General features: G+C 38.3%; 1 protein-coding gene across 1 annotated transcript; it reads left to right on the top strand.

The window, feature by feature from the left end:
• Positions 1-788: 788 nt before the first annotated feature.
• On the top strand, positions 789-19514 carry Lrit3 (leucine rich repeat, Ig-like and transmembrane domains 3). Its single transcript, XM_076863799.2, has 4 exons — positions 789-904; positions 4921-5393; positions 16653-16958; positions 18421-19514. The coding sequence occupies exons 1-4, from the start codon at positions 789-791 to the stop codon at positions 19512-19514; spliced, it is 1989 nt and encodes a 662-aa protein (XP_076719914.2).
• The last annotated feature ends 4913 nt before the right edge of the window (positions 19515-24427 follow it).

Genomic DNA, 24427 nt, shown 5'->3' with positions numbered 1-24427 from the left:
AACATACTGGGAGAAACCTTATGCTCACTGAGATGATCTGGAAGAATCTCAGGACACACTTTCACTGGAGACTCATTCCTGAAACATCAGGGTAGATTGAAGAGCTTTCCCTAAAAATATATATGACCAAGATTTGTTATTCTTTGTTTTTGCAGATAAAAAACATTAGTATGTGGCAACATTGATGTCTATTTTAAATCAGTTTTATGCCATGTGCTTCTATCTTTAAAACTAAATTTTGCAAAACGATGTTATACATGATGGTAAAAAGCAAATGCAAAAAATATTTATAATGCCCATGTAAATAAGCCTCAGAATTTTCTAGCCTTTGCTAAGACATTGATTTACTATTATTATTAGTGCTGGGGGTGGAACTCAGGGCATTGCACATGCTTGGCAAATACTGTACCACTGAGCTATACCTTCAACCTAACACTGAATTTTTTTTTTCAGCATTAATGGTGTTAAATTGTACTGACAATTGTATTGATAGGAAAGACACTTAATGGGTATTTCCTCGCAAATTTAGATATGGGTAACTATTGAAATTGTCCTGGCAGGTTTAATTTTTATTCTCCTTAGAATGTGTAGTTTTGCTAAAACTATATTCAAAGTCTGGGTCTATTGATTCCCTGTAAGATTCACTTGAAGGTTAAGTAACTAAGGATCTCAGCTAATCCTTTGTAATCTGCTGTTACTAAATGACGGCTTGCATTCCTGGCACACCAGTTTCTGAATGTTTAGGATTTAGTTTTTACCTTTTGTTCAAATTACCTCTGGAAGAAGCCATGCTTCTTTTTGCACGTCTGTGCATTGTGCTCAGCTTTTTGGAAGGAGTGAGGTGTCCGTGTCCTTCTCAGTGCACCTGTGATCTTCGTGGCAGAGATGATGACTCAGGTTCAAGGTATGCTCCTCTCCTTGCTCCTAAAGGTTCTAATTATTCCAGGAAAAGAGCCCAAACAAGTCAGGCTTATTTTGAAAGCAAATTTATTTTCAGATATCAGAGAAGGTTTCATTTATATACACTTTTAGTTTAATTGTGTTAATACCGATCACCCACTGCTTTATTATTTTCATCTTGAGCAGTGTAACTCTCAAAAGCCTCACATGATTTGGAATTTCCAAACACAGTGTGTTACAAAAATATTCACTACACTCGTATGCATAAAATGTCCCTTTCAGGAGATTGAGACATTTAAGTGTGTGTAGAGAGCTCAGGCCTTGATTCTAGAAAGTCGAAGAGGGCTGCCCTGGGAAACCTGTGGGATGTGGGCATGTCATTGGCTGCCAGGGTGTTTTCCCTGTTTCCTCTGATGATTCTTCATGCCAACAACTGGATAAAAGAAAGAATAATCATAAATGTGAAGGCAGAGAGGTTCATAATTATAATTTTTCATTTTGACTAATGAAATGGACAAGGTAATGATTATAGTACTTCACTGAAGTTATTTAATCTCAAGGTTATTTTAACATCTACCTGTGCAGTAAGAAAAGGAATTTATGTACAACAAACACTTTCACATATGACTTAAACGCAAAACAGAACTCATTTTATTAGATAAATGAAGTAGGTCTTTTTTGGTTTTGGAAATGGTATTTAATAATAAAATCAGATTATTTGTGATTTGGTGGTTGAAATAAGCAGTGAGTGAGTCTCTTAAACAAAGTAATCTATTTAAAAACAAAAAACAAAAAAAAAACCAGCACCGGGGCTGGGGTTGTGCCTAGTGGTAGAACGTTTGCTTTGTACGTGTGAGGCACTGGATTCGATCCTCAGCATCACATAAAAATAAATAAATAAAATAAAGATATTGTGTCCATCTATAACTATTTAAAAAAAGAAAGAAAAAAGGAAAAAAAACAGCACCATTTTAACCAAAGAAGAAGAAGAATAATTAAACCATATTTGTGAGTAGTTTGTCTTGTTAACATATTAGCTTTACTTAACTAATTCATGGTATCTTTTTGAGATGTTTACAAGGTGGTTAAAGACAATGAAAAGAGCACAAGTTAAAGACCTATTTGCCCAGGTATATGCAATAGTTAATGATCAGACCAGAGTACTATCTAGAAAACTTTCATAGAAATGTTTCTTTCCCCAAAATGGCCTCATTACCAGTGGCTTCTACAAAAAACACATAATAATAATAATAATGCTTGGCAAGATACATACAAGTAATCTAATTCAACCCTTGTCATTTTATTACTTTATTTTTTATTTGTTCTTTTTTGATATACATGACAGTGTATTTTGACATATTGTACATACATGGAATACAACTTATTCTAATTAAGATCCTCTGTCATTTTATAAGTACAGAAATTAAACTGACAGAGATGAAAGGACTTGTGCTAGGTTGCTGATGTAGACTGATTGATTGAGATGCTAGGCCTTGTGGGTTCCTGTCTAGGCTTTTTTCTATTGTGGCACACTAAAATACTCTTTGAGTAGGACTGCTATTATTGTGAAATAAAACAACACTGGAATGTGTGATAAAATAAACTAGAGATGAGTAACAGGCATCGCTAGAGAATTCTAACGATTCCACAAGTTATTCTCCTAAGGTTTTAGAAGGGAGAGGATGCTCAGGATATTGTTGCTTTGTTCTTATTACCTCTGTTTAGGTTATGGGCTGGCTTTCACAATGAACTGATTTAATATGTTTTACTAAGTGGCCATTTTATTGTTGACTTACTAAATATATAGCATATCATAATGTAGATGACATTTTGCAAAGCTATTTATTATTAACTCAGATGAATATATGATGGAAGAAAAATGGCCTTTATTTTCAGGCTTAAATGAATCTAGGTTCTCAAATTCCTCTTACTTTAAACTCACACATGGGATAGACTTGTTTTTCTATGCCTGTTTTACTTGTGCCAATAAAAAAGACCACAATGTGACTTGCTCAAGGTCACTTATGTTCGAGAGTGCCAAAGGGAATAATTCAGTTTCTGGTTTATTCCTTAGGTGGAAAGCCATTCACAGGTTATGTAAACACTTCCTACCCCCCACAAATAATCCTTTCAAATAGGGTCAGTTTATGATTTTAACAGGGTATTCTTTTAACACGGACCATTTCCTAAAGACGTGCACTTTGGAGGTGGAAAGAGTGGGTGTGAAAGGTGGCTCTGTAACCCACTAGCTGGGTGACCTTGGAAAGTCACCTAATGTTGTTGGGCCTCTGTTATTTTAGATGTAAAATTGGATTGTCGTTAATAGCAGAAAACATCTATTGAGGGAGCTCAAAGAACAACAAAGAAAGTGTGAGCTGAGTGGGTCTCTGTGGCTCAAGGCAGGAGAGGCTGATGACAGACAGGTAGTAGATACTGTGGTTAAGAGCACAGACTTCACAGGCATGGTGGTTCACACCTATTATCCCAGCAACTCGGGAAGTTAAGGCAGGATGATGGCACATTTGAGACCAGCCTTTGCAACTTAGTGAGACCCTGTCAAGAAAAGAACAAAAAAGAAAAGAAATACCTACTGAGTGCTTATTATATGCCAGGAAGATGTAGAATTTTGTATATTTATTTATTTATTTGTTTGTTTGTTTGTTTGTTTGTTTTTGCAGTGCTGGGAATCAAACCCAAGGTTTTGCATATGCTAGACAAGTGCTCTACCACTGAACTATACCCTCAACACCTTTAGATCTCTTTAAATTAATCATTGTAACAGTGCCATATGGAAAAATGAGGCTGTGAGTCTGATGAAGAGGCTCTCCTTGGCCATAGAGGAGATGACAGAGCTTAGAATTGAACCCAGATTAGCCCAGAGCAGGCTGTTGTGATGGTTAAATAGAGTTGCACAGGCCTGGCATGGAAATAACTCCATTAAAAATCAGGTCAGACCACATGAAATTGCTGATATTTGATCATTACTTACAATAAAAATGGTCATTTCATATGATGTAACATAGTTGCTGCTGTCATAATGGTAAATAAGAAGAAGACATTGCATTGTTAATGAACAGGTTTGCCAGAATGAACATGTATTTTGTGAAAACCAAGTAGAGAATGAAAAATTGATACATTTGGAGTAGGAATTATTGAGGTTTCCTTGTATTAATTTTTAAAAAAATAAGTAATAACAAATATGTAATATTTATGATTAAGTACCAATTATCATGACATCAATATTCATAAAGTCAAAATACAAGAAGTGTACAGGAAAAATAGAAAAAACAATAGAAATGAGTTGTGGAAGATGATGTAGAAAAAAACTGAGAATGAATTTAAGAAAATAATCTCAAGTAGATACTGTTATGGTTTGGCTATGAGGTGTCTCCCTAAAGATCCTGTGTTGATGCAGGAATATGCAGAGCTGAAATGATTAGATCATAAGAGCTGTAACCCAATCAGTCCATCCAAGTTTGAGTGGACTGACGGGATGGTCTTTGCAAGCAGGTGGGGCATGGCTAGAGAAGGTGGGTCACTGGGCTATTTCCTGAAGTGTTTCATCCTTCCTTGAGGCCCTTTCGCTTTCTCTCTCAGCTTCCAGCAGTCACAATTGGAGCAGCACTTTTTCATCACGTCCTTCCACCATGATGTTTTGTCTCACCTTGGGCCCAGAGTATGGTGTTGGCCCACCATGGATTAAATCTCTGAAACAAACCAAAATAAACTTTCCCTCTTCTAAGTTGATCTAGTCAGGTATTTTGGTCAGAGTGCTGAAGAACTGATCATCACAGACATAGGTAACATAATTGATACAATAATATAGAAAATAGATTCAGTAGATCTAATTAGTATAAATCAAATACCATATACTAAAAAGACAAAGTATCGTTTCCTATCATTCATGGAATAATGATAATAAAGGTCCACATATTGCCCTAAACCATAGCTAAATTACAAAACAGGAACAACATGGACAACATTCTTTGATTGTAATCTTGCATTACTCTTTGACACTAGGTTGGTGCTATGTAATGACCTGGATATGAACCAAGTCCCTATGAACCTCCCTGTGGATACCTCAAAACTTCGCATAGAAAAAACTGTCATCCGCACAATTCCAGCTGAGGCCTTCTATTACCTGGTGGAGCTCCAGTACCTCTGGCTGGCTTACAATTCTGTGGCCAGCATTGACCCCAGCAGCTTTTACAACCTAAAGCAGCTGCATGAGTTGCGCCTGGACGGGAATTCTCTGGCCAACTTCCCCTGGGTGTCTCTGCGGGACATGCCCTACCTGAGGACCCTGGATTTGCACAATAACAGAATCACCGGTGTGCCAAATGAGGCGGTCAGGTATCTGAAGAACCTCACGTACTTGGATTTATCAAGCAACAGACTAACCACACTGCCGCCCGATTTCCTGGAGAGCTGGTCTCACTTAGCTACATCACCATCTAGAAGCCCAGATTTTTTACCAAGAAGAATTATTCTTGGTGAGCTCATAAGTCTCTGGGATTTTCATATATAGATACCTTGCTACACATTCCTTTAGTGGTCCAGAATCTACTGGATTTGGTTTCTTTGTCTGTATTTGCATTTGTGTGTGTTATACTGGGGATAGAGCCCTGGGGCCTCATACATACAAAACACTTGCTCTACTGCTGAGATACATCACCAGCCTTTATTTGCACTTTTAAAAAATTAGTTCTTTTTAGTTACACATGGCAATAGAATATACTATGGATAATTATAGAAGCATAAAATATAACTTGTTATAATTAGTATTTCCCCTTTCCCTCCCTTCCTCCCACCCCATTCCCTTCCCTTTACTGATCTTTCTGCTATTTACTTAATATTTGTTAAATTAGTGTCTTGTGGATGTACGTGATGGTGAGAATCATTGTGATATATTCATATATATATACATAGGAGAGTTAGATCAGTTTCATTCCACTAAGTTTTCCTATCCCATTCCACAGTTTTAATAGAATAGTTCCCTATTAGCTAAACTCGATCTGGCTGTTTTCCCTCTGCAAGATGCATTGTGGGGGGGCGCGTGGGTGTGTGTGTGTGTAGTGATGGGGAGAATGAGCCTCATAAACAGAGAGGGCTTCAAGTTGAGAGGCATAATCTACCATCTGCCCTGACTCTTGTGAACACACTGATCTCCAAACTTGGAGATCACTCAACCTTCTACTTTGTTAACTTTTCAACCCTTCTCCAGGCTTCTTAGGAGTGGGAGAGAGCCAGTACTTAAATTAGTTATGGAGAATAGTTTCCAGAAATGTGGAGACACCAGTTGTTTCATTGGCGTGGCGAAAGCCTGATTGAGAACAATGAACAAAGACCCTTCTCATGGGTATTTTTTGGGGCAATGAAGTCTTCTATATTTTTGTTTGAGACATAAGCCTGAAGCCTTGATCGAGCAGTTTGATTTGCCAAAATTTTGTTATACTTTTCACCTAATAAGTTGTCAATTCCCAGCTTATGTCTTCATAACTGCAGAAGTGGTTGTATTTAACTTCTGGGTCAGTGAAGTGTCTTGTCAACAAAGATATGAGATGTGTGCCACGCAGCCTTGCTGACCAGTATCACATGCTCCACATTTGTTGGAATAAAATATATAGTTAAGTTTTTAATTTTTTTTAGTTGTAGATAGACACAATACCTTTATTTTATTTATTTATTATTATGGGATGCTGAGGACCAAACCCAGGATCTTGCACATGCTATGCAAGTGCTCTACCATTGAGCCACAACCTGTGTATTACTTTTATAATGATAATAATCATGATAATAAATAGCAAAATAATGTGAAATATGCGGAGCTATGTTTACTATGTTACACAGGGAATAGAAGTGTCACCTCTCAAGAGAAGACTAATTGATGTGTATGAATTACACAAACGCCTCATTTTTTAACCTGGAAAATGGGGATTTCAACTTTACTCCATTTTGCTCGCATGACTGTGATGAGAATGAAATGAGATATTTTATGTGACAGTTCTTTGGAAGATGGAGTGTACAGTCTCTGAGGTTATGCTTATAGATTAGCATAACAGAAGAGACTGGGGTAGAAGGATCCTGTAAAGAAAGCTTTCTCTATTTAGCTTTTTTGTCACTTCCACAATATTTGAGTCTTCCAGTTGCATTATTGAAATATAGTGATAAGAACTGGTTCTAGATTTTCTAGAATTCACTATTTGCCTGTACCAATTACATCTTTGCAGGCGCCCTGCGGAATTTCCAGTGGGCTATGTCCTGCTTTTATTTTTTATTACCCTTATTATGGTTAGTAGATGGAGGTTCTATTTGTAATAATAATAGTAATAGCTGGTCTTGAGGGAGCTACTCAGGGCAGGCCTAGTTCTAATATTTAACATAAGTAGGTTCTTCTGGCCTTATTAACACCATGGGAAGTACCCTTTCCTCCTCATTTTATAAATCAAGACAAACGGCACACAGGTAAGCCACGTGACCAAGTTCACGCACCATGTGGTGGGGAAGCTGAGGTGTGAACACTGCCTGTCCCAGGGACCACCCCATTCCCTCTCCTCTGTAATACAAGGTATGTAATAATACTGAAGTTATTGTCCTCATAAACACATCACTTAAAGGATCTCATTAAATCATGTATTTATTTAATTAAAAACAAAACAAACAAAAAAACCTCAGGGGCAGGCTTTTCAGTTGCTCTCTTCAACATGAGTGAAAATATCAACTTAGTAAAATTGTTCTTTCATGTATCCATAAAAACCATAAACGAGTGTCCTGCAAGTAAACATTTAAATGAACCATGAACACTTCTTTTTTTTTATTATTCTTGATTTTTTGATTTGTAATATAAGTAAATTTCCATGGTCTCTTTCTTAAGTTGTAGCCAATATTTACACAAGGATGTTCTGTAAGGCCTGCCACCGTTTATCTTGAAGGAAAAAACCTGCGCTTGGAGAAGGCATAAATACTTTATTGGGTGTTTTTTACTGGTGCCCAGATTTGTCAGTGGTAAACTTGGGTTTCTTCTACTCATGATGGAATTTGCCTGAAGGGCAGTGGCAGCCTGAGTATTCCCACAGAAATTTTTAAGATGGCATTAATTTACTTCAGGCAACACTTATCCCTCTCTGTCCATATGGCTGGCATTTCGCTAGGATCTTTGCTAGAACTGCAGAAGACAAATTCAAATAGTTAAGTCTCCACCTTCCTAGGTGCTCTCCTCCCATGCATCTGCTGAACCCTCAGAAGAGCTCCCCAAGGTGGGTCTTTAATTATCAACACCCTCTTTTTATAGCTGGTGAGGACATAGAGTCAAGCTCCAAATTCACAGTCCCTCTCCAGAGACATTGCTCTTATGTTTAAAACTATAATTTTTAATTAAGAGGTTGAAATATACTTTGTATACAGTGAAAAGCAAGATCAAAAGTGTATAATTTGGTAAATTCTGGTAAATGTTTTACCCTGTGTTACCCACACCCTTATGATAGAAAATATTGTTATCCCCTTGGAAATTTCCCCTGAGCCCCTTCCCTGTCAATCTCCTCTCACCCCAGTCACTATTTTGATTTCCATCACCATGGGTTAATTTTGCCTGCTCTAGGATGCCACAGAAATGCAATCATACAGCATGCACTCCAGGGCCGGGGTTCTTTTCTCTCAGCAGCATGTTTCTGAGATTCATCTGTGTTGTTGCACATATCAGTTGTTCCTTACTGCAGAATCGTATTCTACTGTGAGAATGAATCCATTGTTCAGCCTTCCTCCCTGTTGGACACATGAGCTGTTTCTAGTTTGGAGCTATTATGAATTAGGCTTCTGTTAACATTCTTGTGCAAAGGCTTTTGTGGCATGTTTTCATTTCTCTTGGATAAATCTCTAAGATTGAAATTTCTGGGTAATAGAACAGCTATAGGTATAAACTTTAAAGGAACTGCCAGGTTTCCAAAAAGGTTACATAACTTTATACAATCCCATTAGCCCCTAGGACAGCCTGATTGATCCATATCCTCCTGAATACTTCACGTTGTCTTTTTCATATTAGTTACTCTATCACTAATTCCTAAGCAAGTTGCTCAGGAAGCAGTATCACATTGTGATTTTAGTTTGCAATATATATATTTAGAAGTATATATATTTCTAGGGATTTCTAGGGGCACTTTACCACTGAACCACAACCCTAGCCTTTAAAAAATGTATTTATTTATTTATCTATCTATTTTTATGTAGTGCTGAGGGTCGAACCCAGTGCCTTACACATGCCAGACGAGTGCACTACCACTGAGTCACAACCCCAGAACCCCCCCAAGTCCTTTTTTATTTTTAATTTTGTGACAGTTTCTGAGGCTGGCCTTGAACTAGCAACCCTCCTGCCTCAGCCTCCTTAGTTGCTGGGATTACAGATGTGCACCACTGTGCCTGGCTTATTTGTATATATTCTTTTTTTTTTTTAAAGAGAGAGAGAGAGAGAAAGAGAGAGAGAGAGAGAGAGAGAGAGAGAGAGAGAGAGAGAGAGAGAGAGAGAGAATTTTAATATTTATTTTTCAGTTTTCGGCGGACACAACATCTTTGTTTGTATGTGGTGCTGAGGATCGAACCCGGGCCGCACGCATGCCAGGCGAGCGCGCTACCGCTTGAGCCACATCCCCAGCCCCTGTATATATTCTTTTATGAAATACCTGTTCATGTATTTTGTCTAATTTTTTAGGATTATTTACCTTTCTTTACTATTGAAGACAAGTCTTTTCTCAGTTAAAAGGAATATAACTATTTTCTCTAAGGTTGGTTTGTCTATGCACTTTTTCATGGAGCATTTGGTTACAAAGTCTTAAGTTTTGGTGACATCTAGTTTGTTAGTTTTATCTTTTACAGTTAGTGGTTTCTGTGTACCATCTAAGAAATATTTGCTTACCTCAAGATGATGAAGATATTCTGTTTTCTTTATAGTTTTAGCTTTTATATTCAGTTTTTACCTGTACATTTATATTAGTAATCAATATTCATATTATACTTATGACTATTATCCATCTCAAAATAGTTTTTGAAGCTAGTGGGAGGTTGGAGTTGAAGTTTATTAATTTTTTCAAACAGATACTCAGTTATTCCAGCACCATCTATTGAAAAGATTTTCCTTTCCCATTCAATTGCTAACCATAACTCTTTCCACAAAGCTGAGTAAGGCATTGTCTTCACCTTTAAGGACTTATGTCTGTACAAGAATTTATTCCTGACTTTTTATAAACACACACACACACACACACACACACACACACACACACACACATCATATTCAATCCAACCACTTTAATCCAAGAAAAATTACTCTTTTAGAAAGGGAATAAATCAAAGCTCACTTGTCCCATCCAAGAACAGTTATATGAAATAAATGAATTGATTCAAATTATTTTGATTGTAGCTGGAGTACTACCTTGAAGGAATGCAGAACAAGTAACACTTTAACTTTAGAGAGTTTCTGTACCTTTGTCCCCACAAGAAAAAAAAAAAACACTGATAAATGTGTTCAGTTCCTGAGTAACTTTTTATTCAGGTTTAAAAAATTATACCTTAGATGTTTTAAAATTAGGATAAATAGTTATATACATATTATATTTTTGAAAATATTTAAAAAATTTATACCTGGCTTACATTAATTAATTTTTAAAAGAATTTTGTTTCATAGTTAACATACTTTTGCCATTTTTATTTTTTGCAGTGCTGGGAAATTGAACCTAGGTCCTCATGTATGTTAGGCAAGTGCTCTACCACTGTGCTACATCACCAGCCCTGTTAACACATTTTTATAATAGTTCCAAAGTATGAATGAAACTATTAATGTTATAGCTCTTGAATCTTTCTCTATATAGACATTTTTATTTCAGGTGCTGTTGCTTTGATAATTTTTATTTGTAGATTATAGCACTTACAGCTGCCACCCATATTTTTAGGTGACAGAGATGGGTTATGATATAAGAAGAATTAGATTAGGAGGCTAAAAAAAGTCTGGGAGTTATTCAAGACTTTAATCCACTTACAAAGTCAAAGTAGTGATCTCTTTGTTCTTTGCAAAGAGATCACTACTTTGACTTTGAAATTGAAAGAATAATACTAGCTCCCTGAGTTGCTACAAAATAACGTGGTGCATAAGACATAGCAAGATTGTGTGGCAGGTGCTTTAAAATCAAAATACTTAAGTTCAAATCCTGGTTGGCCAATTGTGTGACCTTGGACAGATTCCTTAACCTTCCCAAACCTTGGTTTTCTCATCTTTACAACATACAATTGTAAGGACTGAGTTAGAGCCTTCCTTAGATGTTTAGTGCTGTTGTGAGATAACTTTCCATGTCTTTCTAGACTGTTTCATGTCTCGTGAGCAGAGGTAGACACTAACATTGCCTTTTATTCTGCACTGTCTTTGCAAGGATTTTTGTTAAAAAAAAAAAGACTTGGAAAGCAAAGCTAAGCCTCTCTCCAGAGCAAAGGGTTGGCAGGCTTACTAAGATGATGGTTTCTTCCAGTACTGAATGATCTATGAACTCTGGCCAAGCCACCTTCTATTTTCTATGAGAGATTTCCCACAATGTGGTTCTCTCAGTGCTAGTATCAGGGAAGTCTTAGACAAACTGCAGTGGGTTTGGCAGCCCTGAACCTAAATAATCTCTTAGAGCCTTTACAGTTCTTGACAAGTGCCATATTTTCCACAGAGGAAATAATATTTTTTAACTTCTTGTTAGTATTATCAAAGAAAAAAAAATCTATCTTAATAAGTCCAGGTGGCTTGAAAATTTAAGGCATTCTATGTAATTATTATCTATTATTCTACATAATTATTATTAATTTTATTTGAAAGGGTAAATTTGATGTATTCATTGGCAGATTTAGAAACTAATATTAAAGTCAAATAATGAAATTGCTATGGTGAACATAGATTTTATATTTAGGCTGACAAAAATATATACATATAAAGTTTAATTCATCTTTTATTTTGATATAACTATTTTTTTGTATTGCATTTCTGAACTTTTACTATATTAAGGTGGGTATACACATGTTTTGTTCTAAAATATTTTGATTTGTTTTTATCTACCTTAAAATATTTCTTTTCATCCTCTTAAGTGCAAGGATAGCACATCTTTGCTTGAAGGGCACTTGCCATTTTGCCCCCTGTGCTCTTCTTCTCACTAGTGTTATTTCTCCTAAATCAGTGAGCAAGTGTGTGACTGGATCTTCACTTTGAGAACTGATCAGTTGTGAGAGGGGAACCATATTTTCATTTCATTGACTTCTTACTAATTTAATTACATCATAATTCTGACAATACCAATTGATGGAAAACTCAAAATTTTAACCTTTTGAAACTTTTGGGGGAGGAGGGTACCAGGGATTGAACTCAGAGACACTTGGCCACTGAGCCACATCCCAAGCCCTATTTTATATTTTATTTAGAGACAGGGTCTCACCTTGTTTTTGCTGAGGCTGGCTTTGAACTCACCATCCTCCGGCCTCAGCCTCCTGAGCTGCTAGGATTACAGGCATGTGCCATCACACCTGACTGATGTTAAAGTTTTTTGAGTTTTTTATATATTATGGTATTAATCCCCTGCCAGAGGAGCAGCTGGCAAAGATTTCTCCCATTCTTTAGGTCTCTCTTCATGCTCCTAATCAATTCTTTGATGTGAAGAAGTTTTTTGTTTTGTTTTTTAATTTGATGGCATCCCACTTACTGATTCTTGGTTTTATTTCTTGACTTTAGGGGTCTTGTTGAGGAAGTTGTTGCCTGTACCTATATGATGGGGTGTTGGCCCTATATATATTTTTTTCTAACAGTTGCAATATTTTTTGTTTAATTCCTAAATTTTGATCAATTTTGATTTGACCTTTGTGCAGGGTGAGAGGGATCTGATTTCCTTCTTTTACACATGAATATCAAGTTTTCCTAGCACCATATGTTTAAAAGGCTATCTTTTCTCCAACATTATATTTTTGACATATTTGTAAAGTTTCCTTGACATCTTTGACATCTTTGTAAAGATGGCTGTGAGTCTGTAGGTTTGACTCTGTGTTTTATATTTCATTGTTCTTCATGTCTATTTTGATATCAGTATTGTTACGTGGAGATGTCAGATGGGTTCTTTATCTCCTGAATTCAAAGAATGAGATCCACAGAGAAGCAGAAGGTATAGTAATAAGATTTATTTAAAGCAGAAAAAGGTTCGCGCAGTAGGAGAGGAATCCCAAGGGAGAGTATCACTAGCTGTTCTTTGCCTGGGGGCTTCTAAAGGCATATCTGATGCCCAGTGTAGGTGATTGGTGGGGACCATGTTAATGAGGGATCTTAGCATGGACCAATCAAGCTCTTCAAGGTCTGAGTTTAATAAGGCAATCAGAAGTGCATAAATTCAATCCCTTATTTACATAATTAAGAAGATGAGTCCAACCTCATGGTTGGACATGTCTATTGAAAAAAGGTAAGGGTAGATTCTGTGGTTGGCCATTGCTAGGGCTCGGAGTCCTGGTAGTTAAAGAATAGACATTGTAGTTGGAGCTGTTAGGAACAGTAACAGGTGTTCTAGCTAAGAAGGCACCATTGTGGTTGAAGCTGTCAGCGGCAGCAATAAGATGTTCTCTAGGCCCAATGTCCCCTTCCAGGATGACATGGTCTCCTTTCTTCTTTCCATTCTCTGAGACTCTTATCTTGTCAGTCTATGGATGGTCTAGCTTCCTGCCTCAATACCATGCTGGTTTTGTTACTACTGCTCTACTACTGCTCTGTTGTACAATTTAAGATCACATATTGTGATGCCTCCTGAATCACTCTTTTTTTTTTTTTTTAAAGAGAGAGAGAGAAAAAAAAAATTTACTATTTATTTTTTTTTTAGTTTTCGGCGGACACAACATCTTTGTTTGTACGTGGTGCTGAGGATCAAACCTGAGCTGCACGCATGCCAGGCGAGCGCGCTACCGCATGAGCCACATCCCCAACCCCTGAATCACTCTTCTTGTTCATAATTGCTTTGGCTAATTTGGGTCTCTTATTCTTCCAAATGAATTTATGAACTGTTCATTTTTCTAGTTCTATGAAGAGTGTCATTGGTATTTTGATGAGGATTACATTGAATCTGTATATTGCTTTTAGTACTATGGCTATTTTGACAATATTAATTTTGCCTATCCAAGAACAAGGAAGGTCTTTCCATCTTCTAAGGTCTTTTTCAATTTCTTTTTTTAGTGTTTTACAATGTGAAGTGGGCTTTTGAATGTCTGTTAACTGACTTCATTATTCTAGGTGCTTCATATCTATCAGGTCACATCACCAGGACTGAAGTATTCACTTTGTTTTTTAATATAGGTGTGGATTGCATAAGTTGGGTCTGTTTGTTTTCAGCAAGAAAATGTGGACTAGAATGTAAAAAAATATGTTTTCCTCTGTGTGAAATTTGCTGCTTATTTAGAATTTGAAATGTAAACTCTACTAACATGAGGCTTTAAGTTTTGTTTAGCAAGATTGGTTAAAGTTTACAGAGATTTTTATCATGATCATTTGAAGAAACCTACATGAATTATTAATTAAAATTTCATGAACCTATATGAAAGAATTACTGCCATTATATATATTTTATAGATGAGACTGAAAGAGGTTGTTAGATACCTTCCACTATTGTGGAACTTTCTAGAACTGGGATTTCAGTCCAGACATTAGGTTTCAGAGCCACACTTAGTCATTCAGTATAAAAATAAACTAGAAAGTCTGCTTGTGGCATGCAACTGGGTGAAAGAATCAACACTTAAGAGAACAGAATTCAAATGACTATTAATTAATTAGTCATTGATTCACAGGACTTATTGCAAGAGGAAAAAGTTCAAGGTTATATGCTCATGGAAGAAAAGCAAACTTTTAGAAAAGAAGATTTTAAAAAGAAAACCTTTACCAATCCTGACGGAAAAATAATCTAGTCATGAACTGCTACTATAATAAGAAAAGGCATAAACAAAAATATAGACTGTACAAATCAGCAGTTAAATTTCCACCATGGGTAGAAATTTTTAAATTACAGTTTGTCTTCTTGTTTATATTCTATTCCATTAGTAAATAGTTATAATCACTAATCTCTGCACTGCAGCCTTTTCTGTCTTGGGATTTCTGTGAGGGTATTCCAGGACATCACCCTTGAGACCCTCAGAGAGACTTGTCTGCCGTAGTGCTCTGAAACACATCTTAGATCCTTCTCAGATTTTAGTAAATAATTTTGTAGTCTGACCCTGAATTTGGTTTTTGCTCTGTAGTCATTTCTTAATTTGAGTACTCTGGAGAGGCTGGGATTGGGGAACAGTTTTGGTTCTTATTCATTAACAGTTGTCTAGCTGTGGTTTTCCTTTGCATTTTACCAGCAAGAAGCTACCAGGCAACGGTTTCAGCATGTTTTGTGGAACTATCCTTTGGTACATCACTCTTCTCATTGAGTGTGTACTCTGCTTTTCATGCTTACCACAGGTGACAGTGTTGCTAAACGTGTCACTTTTTGCCACTCCAAAGCAAGGATCCACTTTCTTCTCGTTTCCAGTAACTTCTTCCTCACTTCCTTTAAGATCTCAGTAGCAAGTTCTTGGGAGGCCAAAGGAATTCTGCTAGCAGTTCTGAAGGCTGAAGCAGATCCCAAAGGTGTTTGCAATTGGAAATGGTCAGCTAACTGCATTCCTTGTAGGTGATTCTCTCTTTGTTAAGGTCTGTAAACAAGTCAGATTGGCACCTGTTATTTTGCCAGAGAAATGTTAAAGTCTGTAAACAAGTCTGGATGGCGCCTGGCCAAATGCCAGAGGGAGTGGTTTGTGAAGTAACAAAAGCGAGCCATTAAGTGTGGAGATTCCTTATTGGTTGACTGCTGTATCTATTTTATGCTAATTAGATAAGCTGTGTAAAATGTATAAACATCGCTCAGATCCTATAATAAATGGCTTTCATTCCTGCTGCATCAATCTACACAAGTAGTTCGTCACCCCCGGCATCTCTTGAAGAGAGATTTGAGCAAACACCTCACAGAGTCTCCATTTGACACTCAGGCCATGTCATATGTTTGCCCTTACCAGCCTTTCCAGTCTCATCTCCTACCACTGGCTGCATTTCACACTTTGGTTTTGCTACACAAAACTTGATTACCTCAACATGTCTTCAAATCACTCAAAACCATGACATATTCCAGGCTGAGTTAGATGACTCTCCCCTATATGGTGCTATGAGTACTTTCACATTACCCTAGAAGTATTTCTATCACTGTATTAACAGCGTTCTCTGATACTTGGATTCAAATCTTGGCTCTAATCTGAATAATCTTGGTCAAGGATTTTGGCCTGCATCTCCCTTCACTTCATCACCACTCATGTAGGGATGACCTCAACCACCAAGTTATTTGGTCTCTTTGTGACTCAGATTCTTAATCTTTAAAATGGGAATAATAATACTATCTTGGTCAGGATTATCGGGATTAAATGAGATAATACAGGTTAGTGTTTAGAGCAGTACCCAGAACAGAGTCCATGCTCAGTAAATATAAGCTATGATAATTAATGATCTGAACTAACAGACAAGATGTGTTCTTTCAAAGTTGCTGAATTGTAGGGCACAACTGATATACAGTTGACTGTATTTGGTCCCTCAAAGCACTTCTATCATTAGAGAGACTATAGACACCTCCTTTCTCAAGAGGCTGTGATATCTGAATTTGTCAGAATAACATTTATTATCCCTTTTCTCCCTTCTGTTTTAGGTCTGCAGGACAACCCTTGGTTCTGTGACTGTCACATTTCCAAAATAATTGAGTTATCAAAGGTTGTTGACCCGACCATAGTGCTTCTTGACCCACTACTGGTGTGTAGTGACCCTGAGCACCTCACAGGAATTTTGTTTCAGAAGGCTGAGTTGGAGCAGTGTCTGAAGCCATCCGTAATGACTTCGGCCACCAAAATCATGTCGGCTCTGGGAAGTAATGTTCTGCTGCGGTGTGATGCCACTGGCTACCCCACCCCACGGCTCACGTGGACCAGATCTGACAGCTCACCAGTTAATTATACAGGTATTTTCTTCATTTAGCCCTATGAAACCAGGAGTTTGCAAAAGTCTGAATTTAATCTCATGTTCCTGTGTAATTTGAAATTGGCAGATTAACTCTAATAAAACACATGAGAATTGTTGGATGCAAGGGATTTGAAAGGTGCTATTTATTGATTAATATATTCTCAGATTATCTTTATCTAGATAAAGTTAGACAACCTAATCTCTTTTTTCTTAAGTAGAAATCCAGTAGATGGACACAAGGCCCTTGTTGTTGCTCTATCATTTAGGATATGGCTTACTTGAAAATGTAAATCATCAAAACTTTTTTTTTAAAGAGAATTTTAATATTTATTTTTCAGTTTTTGGCGGACACAACATCTTTGTTTGTATGTGGTGCTGAGGATCGAACCCAGGCCGCACGCATGCCAGGCGAGCGCGCTACCACTTGAGCCACATCCCCAGCCCTCATCAAAACTTTTTTAAAAATGATTTTTATACAAGACTATCCTTTTGAATGATTATTTAAACAATAAATTAAATGGAAACCTTATTATGAGGCAAAAGTGATGATTAAAGGTATATAATTTTGAAACTCTTCAAAATGAATTAAAATTGAGGTCTAAATAATGAAACCTGATGGATCACAAAAGTCAAGGCTTCAAATTCCTCAAATAACTAGTAAAGAGCCCACAGTTTATACTGGTGACCTAACTTCTGGGCTTTTGATATATTTCAGAAAACTTCTAAAATCAAAACAGAATGGAAATATGTTTAGATTTTAATGTTTAGGAAAGCAAAATTCTAATTTTGTAAAAACTATGTATTATTCTGCAAGCAAAAGCATCTATAGCTTACTGGTTTGCCTAAGTTAAATATAAAGGATTTAGAATACAAATGACAGCTCTTCCATGCCCCTGAATGATGGACTATCTTCTGGATATGTGGATAAATGCATTTTATTACAATTAAAAAATATGTTGAGCAATATTTAAATGAGGTCTTTTGAAAAACCTTTTATAGAATCACATTTAAAATTGGAAAGGAACTCTTAGATCACCATCTTACCCCCTTTTTGTCGCAAATGCAGAAACATAGGTCTAAAGAAACTAATGACATCTAAAATTACATACTATTTAGTAAACAGAAGTTTACTAAAATTCAAATTTCTGGTAGAGTGTTTGCCTAGCCAGCTCAAAGCCCTGGTTCAATCCTCAGTACCAAAAAAATTAAATTTAATTAAATTAAAAAATAAAATATCATTCCCCATACAGATCTCACAGCATCTGGCAGGTTCTAGAGTTCATAAAAACCATCTGCAGAGTCATTAGCCACCATCAGAGACTTGTAAAGTAGCATTTACTTCTTGGCTTGTATGAGAGGGATGGATATAAAACAGGTAGTTGTTTCCTTCTTAGCTGGCGTGACTGCACAAATTTTTCCTTTTTCTTTTTTTCTCAGAGCATATGTTTGTTTTCTTCCAGTAATTCAGGAGTCTCCAGAGGAAGGAGTCAGATGGTCCATAATAAGCTTGACAGGCATTTCTTACAAGGATGCTGGGGATTACAAATGTAAGGCCAAAAATTTGGCTGGTATGTCAGAAGCTGTGGTTACCGTGACAGTGGTTGGCACTGTCACAACCACCATAGCATCAGACACTTCAGAAAGAAGAACTGGAGATGAGCCTGAGGAGGAGGTGCAGCCGGAATTTGGAAGACTGAAATCCACACCTTCTTCACTGTCATCTCCCTGGTCTCTCTCTTCCTCCTCTTCTTCCTCTTCTTCTTCTTTTTCTACTTCTGCTTTGTCTTCTGCCTCTGTTGCTTCTTCCTCTTTGTCTCCTGTCTCCGTTGTTTCAACCACACCTGGCATTTCAGCAAGCACCACCAGAGCCAGCAGGCAGTCGCTCCAGCTCAGACCAGATGGGAAAAGAAAAGTAAAGGTGGAGAAGTGGGGGAGCAAGCTTCCTCCTGCCAGTGCCAATAAGAAAGAAGAGCTGGCATTGTTGGATCAAGCAATGCCCCTGGAGACAAATGCCACAATAGCAGACCTTAGGGTGGTCATCGAGACGAAAGAGAGTGTGACCTTAACCTGGAACACCATTAACACCACACATAGCTCTGGGCTGACTGTGCTATATTCCAAGTATGGTGAGAAGGATCTGCTGCTGTTGAATGCAGACCCCAGCAAGAACCAAGTAACCCTAGATGGCTTGGAGCCTGGAAGACAGTACGTGGCATGTGTCTGTCCAAAAGGAGTGCCTCCCGAGAAGGACCAGTGCATCACATTTTCCACTGACAATGTTGACGAAGGTGATTCGCAATGGTCTTTCCTCATTGTGGTGACCAGTACTGCCTGTGTTATTGTCTTGCCGTTAATTTGTTTTTTATTGTATAAAGTTTGCAAACTGCAGTGCAAGTCAGAATCTTTCTGGGAAGATGATTTGGCAAAAGAGACTTATATCCAATTTGAGACCCTGTCGCCCCGGTCTCAAAGTCTAGGGGAGCTCTGGACAAGAAGGCACAGAGACGATTCAGAAAAGTTGCTGCTGTGTTCTAGGTCAAGTGTGGAATCTTAGATGACTTCTTAAAAGTGACAATTCTAAACCTGAGTGTTATTGTTAAGGTTTTGCAGCTCATGCATGTGTGAGCTACAAAATAAAGCATCCAGTAGTTTAGTTGACCCTCTGTTTGGGTGACATTTGGACAGCTTTTCATATACTACATAAAATATCCCAAATGGAAGTGTTTTCCAATGTGTTTTTCAAAAACATATTACGAGACTTCTGAACTGAAAACACAAATAATATTGACGTTTGTTGTGTGGAGAATGTTCACAGAAATAATTTTTAGGGAGGTACTTAATAATGATTTTAGGGTAATGTTTTAGTTCTTAAATTCATGTGAAAATAGTTATAACAAGTGAACTCTGCATTTTTAAAATTTTTTTGAGCAATGAAAATAGATTAGTATAACCACCTATGCCTTAATGCTCATTCATGTACAAAGTGCTTTGTGGCATTTGCTGTGGACATTTGTGGCCACTACCCAGTTGGTGTGTGAGCATGGGATCATAAAGAACTAGGGTTTAAAGCCACCTTAATGAAGAGGGCGGGTTCTTTCTGTTGTTATCATTATGCACTGTACTACTGTAGAGGTGTTCATATTTCATGTGAAAAACAGTCCCTCTGGGCTTAGAATTATTAGTATCAGCAAAAAATAAATGGAAAAAGAGGATCATGACCATTAAGCCATTTCTAAATAATGATAACTGTTGCATTTTAACACATCTGCTGATAGATCATATGGGTGTTCTAAAATAATGTGCTAAATTTAAAGCAGTCTGTTTAATATTTGGACATTTGCTTTTATTTTCTCTTTGTCTTTCCCCTCTTCCCTTCTTCTTCCCTTCCTTTTTTTTTTTTTTTAACTTCTGCTTTGTCAGAAGATGTATAGATAGGCTAAGTACCATACTCTGTCTTTTGCCACATTTTATTCTGATTCTCTGGATAAAGGGAAGGGCTTTGAAATTATTAACTATCTCTTGAAATTCCTTTTTTAGATCTCAAAAGGATATTTAGGATTTTGAAAAAGAAGCTTTAGTAGATTTTTTCCTAGATTAAAAATATCAGGGAAATTGAAGTAAGCTAATAAATACTTAGGAAAGAGGCTTTATAAATAAGATTTAAGCTTTTCTTTTTTTTTGGTGTGTGTGTGTGTGTGTGTGTGTGGCACAGGGGATTGAACCCAGGAGTGCTCTATCACTGAGCCACATCCCCAGCCCTTTTAATTTTATTTATTTTATTTTTTTGTAATTCTCTTTTGCAATTTGACCTCCTTTTTATTTTTAACACAGGGTCTCACTAAGTTGTTGAGGTTGGCCCCAAACTTGCAATCCTCCTGCCTCAGCCTCCTGAGTCTCTGTGATCATGGGTAGGCTCCACTGTACCTGACTTATTTTTTTAAGAAGTTTTTCATAATGTAGCATATACCCTGAGAGATATTGTGGCTAATATGAATTAATGAAAGTCATAAGGCTCACTCAGGCATCTTGCAAGTATGACACTGTGTGTCACTTAGCAGTATGATGCCCCTTGCTCTGGGGAAGTCCAGGAGACTTCAGTGCACATGCAACTTTTATGAACCTTAGCACACAGCTGACCCTTATAAGAGTAGCTGAAACTCCCTTTATGAAAGAAACCCATGTTAATTGGTCCCAATTGAATATAGCTATAAGAAAGGGGAAAGGATCCCCCACACTCTGAGTACAATCTGAATAGAAACCTTCTCAGTTAGTCTGCCATCTGACCCCGTGACTGTATCTGGCCCATGCCACTGGCCTGCTCCTGCTGACCATTTTGTGGAGTGTTGCTGGAATAAATTGCTTGAGCAACAGACTGTGCCTGAGACTCATCTTTGACTTGGATTGGCCTGAGGGGGGAAATCAGCCCCTGGGAAGCTGGCTAACTAGGACCACCCGAGACCCTTGAACATGAAAACTGACAATGCGGATGGGATTTGAGGAGGTGATTGAGTAAGGACAGTCATTTCTGTGGGAAAATTGGGAGACGGTTACTGGGGACTGGCTCTGGTCAGGAAACTGGGTGCTCCCCTGAGGACTGCTCTGCAGAGGGCCTGGGGGTCTGTTCTGCTTTCTGTCTATTATGCTCTTCTCCTTACATTTTGTCTGTGCCTACCTCGTGGAGGTTGTCACCAGACAGAGCCTGCCCAAATCATTCTTGAGACTGTTCTGTCTCCCTGCCCCAGGGAGGAGGACAGCCTTCGACGGTGCAGGAAGACATCCCACTTGAAGTGCTGGTGGCCACCTGGTTTGTCTCCTGTTCCAGCTCCTCACTCAGAAGGATCATGGCACCATGACGCCACAGACCAAGAAGGCTAAGGTAAAGCTTATCTGCAGAAAGTTTGCCTGTTGCTTGTCCTCCAATGGGAGAATGAGAGGAGTATCCCCATATGCCCCTGGACTAACAGCATTAGTGAAGTTAAAAAAACATCATTAAAAGACACATCACTGCAGTCCCCTTAAACTGTCTCCATGAGACAATGTGGCTTCTCAGTGCGTGTGACAACCCCTAGGATGTCTGTTTGGAACTACCTGCCCAAGTCACTCTGCCTGGTGGATCCAGAGGCTCAAGGGCTGTGGAATGACAACCTGCGTTTGCTGGGATACTTCTGGCCTTGCCAGTCACCATCTGGCCCATAGTTAAGAAAGCAGCTGCCACCTACACAATGGCCTTGGATAAGGAAGAATAGACCCAGACAGCATGGAAGTCCATAAAGACCTGTGCTTCTTGACCTGGATGGAAATGTCAAAGTCCACTCTAAGTCCTGATACAGCGGTGTTGCCTGGCGATATCATACGTACCTGGCAGGAAGTATTCTATAGCTCACAGGCCAAGAAACTATCTCCAAAGTTGGTAAGATTAGTTCCTTAGGTAAAGATCCTGTGAAGCTTATCCACGAAGCACAATCAGATGGAGCTCTGGGCACAGAGTTGGGAACAGACACAAGCTGTTCCTGTATGTTGTTGCGATGGCAGCTCATGGCCTGGTGAATAGCACACTCTAGCATGAGCCTCCTGTATCAAGGGCTGAAAGTGGCTACCTACACCCGAAGAAGGGAGAGGGCAACTGAGACACTGGGCAACTGTTGTGGGTTTATACAACTGCCAACCCCACAGGACAGGGGCACATGGGGAGGCCCCCAAACAAGCTATGACTTCTGCAACAATCATTTAACCCTTGACTCCAGTTCAAGTCTTTCCAGTCTGCAAGGATTTGCTCATGCAGACGAGCTATTATGGCTTCACCTCACAGACACACTTGGGACCAGTTGCTGCCTGTGCACCTCCTATCAGTGTCACGAGGGCTGCGGCTCTGTCAGGTGCATGGTGAATGCTTCATATCCTCCCAGGTTGAAAACTGACTTTTCCACCTTCTGGAAGACACCTTCCCTGTTAACATCCATCTCCATCCCGTGCCAGGGATGGCCTCACAGACTCCCACCAACTCTGATTACATCTCTACCTGGTAAGGCCTTTTCTGTGTATTTACCCAGTAGCCACTTCCTGCGTAAATACCATTTCTATGGTGTGTACCTCCTGGAAACCCTCGGAGGCTCAATGGTGTGTAGCAGCCATCCAGGATGGAAAAGGTTTGAAACTTCAGCTTATTTGGACTAACCTTCAAGCTCAAACTCTTGTCTGTGACCTCATCTCCAGTGCACACAGTGTCGCAGACCTTGCTGCTTGTTCTGAGTTCTCTGGGTCTTTCTGTTCCATCCTGGCTGGCCTTTTCTCTGCATTTGAGTAACACCCTGCCTGCTACCACCTTTCATGTCCCCATGTAACCATTTTTCCTAGCCCCCAGCATGCTCACTTCTTTTCATTGTTCCAGGTGGCCTGACATTACACATCCAATTGTGGCTTCTCCAGACTATTCATGATCACGCGGCACTGAGGTCAATGACAAGCGTCACCATGAGTAGCCAAACTTCACCCTTGCTAGGTATGCTTTCACCAACCTTTGCTGCTTGTCTAGTCCTTAGAGTCCAGTCCTGCTTACTCTCTAAACTGCTTTCCCCTTGTTATTGGTGAGACTGCCCCAGATTCACAACTGAACCCCATTCTCATTATCTCCCCTAATTGGTCTGTTGGACACAGGACTTTACTTTCTCGGCCGATGCAGTTCAGTCCCAGCAGATCGTTCTGAGAAGGCCACCAATTCCCATCTCACCATGATAGTATGCCTTTCTTTCTTTTTTATTAGTTATACATGACAGTAGAATGCACTGATACATCATATATAAATGGAGTATAATTTCTCATTTTTCTGGTTGTACATGATGTAGAATCCCACCGTTGTGTAGTTATATATGTACATTGAGTATTAATGTCTGATTCACTCTACTATTCTTCCTATCCCCATACCTCTTCCTCTCCTTTCACTCCCTTCTACCTAAAGTAACTCTATTCTTCCCTAGCTCCCTCACCCTTATTGTAAGTTAGCATCTGCATATCAGAGAATATATTCGGCCTTTAGTTTTTTGTTATTGGCTTATTTCACTTAGCATTATATTCTCCAGCTCTATCCATTTACTGGTGAATGCCATAATTTCATTCCTCTTCAAGACTGAGTAATATTCCATTGTGTGAGATACTGGGTTAGTTACTCAGCACCACATAAAAATAAATAAATAAAATATTGTGTCCATCTGCAGTTAAAAAAATATTTAAAAAGAAAAAAAGAAGGACTCCCAAATATTTTTTTGAGGTTATTGCGAATGGGATAATCTTCTTTATTTTTCTTTCAGTTGATTTATCACTGATGTTTAGGAGTGCAATTTCACAGCTTGGTATATATTATTCCAAGACTTAGCTTTGAGGGTCTGGGGTCTGGGTTGAGAAGTCAATTGAGATCCATATTGGTTTCTTTCTAAATCCGACCTGTCATTTTCTCTGGCAGCCTTTAAAATT

Source organism: Callospermophilus lateralis, chromosome 8 (genome assembly GCF_048772815.1).
Source record: "Callospermophilus lateralis isolate mCalLat2 chromosome 8, mCalLat2.hap1, whole genome shotgun sequence".
Taxonomy (NCBI): domain Eukaryota; kingdom Metazoa; phylum Chordata; class Mammalia; order Rodentia; family Sciuridae; genus Callospermophilus; species Callospermophilus lateralis.
The sequence above is the reverse complement of the archived record's forward strand: the minus strand, read 5'-3'. Positions and strand labels throughout refer to the sequence as shown.